General features: G+C 38.4%; 1 protein-coding gene across 1 annotated transcript; it reads right to left on the bottom strand.

Annotated features, from left to right (window-relative positions):
• Window positions 1–506: 506 nt before the first annotated feature.
• mid1ip1 (MID1 interacting protein 1) lies at window positions 507–2386 on the bottom strand. Its single transcript, NM_203673.1, has one exon. The coding sequence runs from the start codon at window positions 2182–2184 to the stop codon at window positions 1726–1728; it is 459 nt and encodes a 152-aa protein (NP_989004.1). The 5' UTR covers window positions 2185–2386; the 3' UTR covers window positions 507–1725.
• Between the last annotated feature and the right edge of the window lie 406 nt (window positions 2387–2792).

Genomic DNA, 2792 nt, shown 5'->3' on the forward strand with positions numbered 1-2792 from the left:
AGACCCCAATATGCTATTTTGTCACACCAAATGTTGTCTTGACTCACAGAATACTAAAACATTTTCATTAAAGTTATCCTGACATATTTTGCCCAACACTTTTGTCCATAAAGGACCTTACTCAAATGTGCAGTTATTATTATTACAAATAATGCTACAATACTACAGAATAAAGATTGCTATAAAGTGCTCATTACTGAATGCCACACTTCAGGCAGAGGGAGGAGGAGAAATGGCACCTGCAGTTTGGATTTTATGCAGCTTCTGCTATGGCAAAATTAAAGCAACTAGACATTTGAATTAAACAATTTTAATTTTAGTTGTGAATGAAAAACGTAGCCTTCTTCTATTAGGTAAACATAAAGCTGCATAATAATGCTCATTACTTGATAACTGTCATGTTTATTTTAATACACCTAACAAATGCATTTATGTACATGACACAGACAGAATAGATAAAGAGTATTAAGCATTTGCTTAATGTCTAAAAAAACAGGAGACCAGTATTTTTAGTTAATGCACATTTGTTTAGTTTATTAAAATATCATATACATATAATTTTTATATTTTTGTGTAAGATAAGGAACCCTTTCAACATCTTACTGAAACAGATGTATCATTTAGTTCCAGCATGATTAAATCCGTGGTCATTGGCTTAATATTAGCCTCAGCTGCGTCCTTGGATTTTGCTAAATCATCACAGACCATGTAAGACAATAAAAGATGTCTGCCCTGGATTACACAAAGGAACGTGTAGCCAAAAATAATGCAATAAGGAGACTACTGCAGTTTTGCACCTGATAATCATTGTCTCAGGCAGAGCAAAATATAAAACTTCCCGTTGATAGTGCAAAATATGCAGCTCATATACAGTATACACAGTCTTTTCTTTAAAAAAAAAGTAGTGCAAACCAGGAATAGAGTGATGCAATCTGCACCAGAATTGCCATGATTACCACACCCCATCTGTACTATATACCCTTGCAGCATTCACTGGCTCTTCTAGTTGCAGAGAAAAAAATCAGCCTTGCATCCTCCCTTTATATATATTTATATTTTGGTTACATTTTTCTGTATTTAACTTTGGCAAAAGACTAACTATGCGTTATCCTTAACTATAATTATTATGGAGGCTGCCAAATTTTTACATTAAGCACATCAGCAAATGCATCTTGCATGCCCCAGTAAAACAGGAGAATCAATAGATAATTAATACAGAAGTTATACCTAATATTAACTTTGCACTGCTGTTCAAGCTATTCTTCATTTTTATGGTTTTGCAGCAACGGTGCTAGACAGGGAGTTGTCTGGTATAACACAGCATAATCATAGCCTTATGTTACAGAAGATAATGTTGTTTCTTCTAATATTTTAGGATACTCTGTGCTTTTGCAAAGTAAATGAAAAATGCTATACAAAATGTCAAATGTATCCTCTTTCAAACCATTATTCATTCTTTTGCAGATTGCTCACTTTAAGCAGCTGCTGAACTATCAATTAAATGAATTATAACAGTGAACTGAGACAGTACTGTCCTATAAATGCAGTACTCTGTGATAAAACATAATCTACATCTCCAACTAAATCCTCCTGAGCCATTTTGCACTGGTCTGCAGCACAAAATGGCATACAAAAATGAAAAAGAAAACTATCCCATATCCCCAACAAAATACAATAAAAAAATAATATTAATAAAACAGGTACAAAAACTAAAGGCCACGGTCATCAATGTCCCCAACTGCCAAACCCAATTTCTTCTTTATATCTGTTGGTGAGAAGATGGGCTTTTCTGGTGAGTTTGTTAAGGACTGTGTGGAGTCCACTCAGGTGATAGTGGAATTGCTTTTCCAAGTCCTCCTCCCCGTCTCCATCCTCCAGCCTGCTGATTTCCATGTTGGAGAGTTTGTCCTTTTTCCTGTCCTCTCCCTGTACGACACCCCACTCTATATCATTCCTAATGGATTTGAGCAGGATATAATAGCCGTGCATGTCCCTCCGGGAGAAATAATTTGTGGCTCCATTGGTGTTGTGAACCTCATCCTTTACTTCCATATCAAGAGGCACATCCCTAAGCAAGCTGGGAACCATCACAGTCTGATCCATATTATTCACAGCTCCAATGAATCTGTTCATGGCATTGAACAGGGAATGCTTCTGGTTGTAGGTGTCTGATATCTGCATCATGATTGCACACTAGCGGTAAATTTCCTTTAATGGTACAAATCGCCCACTTCTGCAAACCCTAGTGCAATACTGTGTTCCAAGAGCTTACAGGAAACCACTCTCTAATTCCTTTTATAGTTGAAGATGATTCAGCTCTTCTCTCATCACTGCTGTCCCAGCATCCACTTCCCTGCAGCAAGGGAGATACAACTTTCACATCCACACGCAGGATCAGAATTGGAGACTGGTGATAAAATGGCTTTTTGTAAGATCAAGAAATTCCTTCATTCAGTCCCTCGCCCTTTATTTGAGATGCAAATCAGGCACTCTTTTGAAAGCCACCTCTTTTACTTCTTCCACCAAGCACAAGGCAACCGGCTTCTCCTGATTGTCAAGCACAGAATATATAGAGCCAGAGAGGTAAGGTGTGCCACGGCCAGCCCCTTGCAGCAAAGCAGGATAGAGCCAGTTCAGAGCTCTGAATGACCGAGAATAACACAGGCATCTGCCTTACATGGAAAGTCCCGCCCCTTTCTCCTCGCCTCACATTTAGACAAGTCCCTGCTGCCCAGTAAGGAGATCAGCCTGGTTGTGTGTAACCCCCCCTATTCCTTGCATCATTGCTCTCT

This window comes from Xenopus tropicalis, chromosome 2 (assembly GCF_000004195.4).
Source record: "Xenopus tropicalis strain Nigerian chromosome 2, UCB_Xtro_10.0, whole genome shotgun sequence".
In the NCBI taxonomy this organism is placed as follows: Eukaryota; Metazoa; Chordata; class Amphibia; order Anura; family Pipidae; genus Xenopus; species Xenopus tropicalis.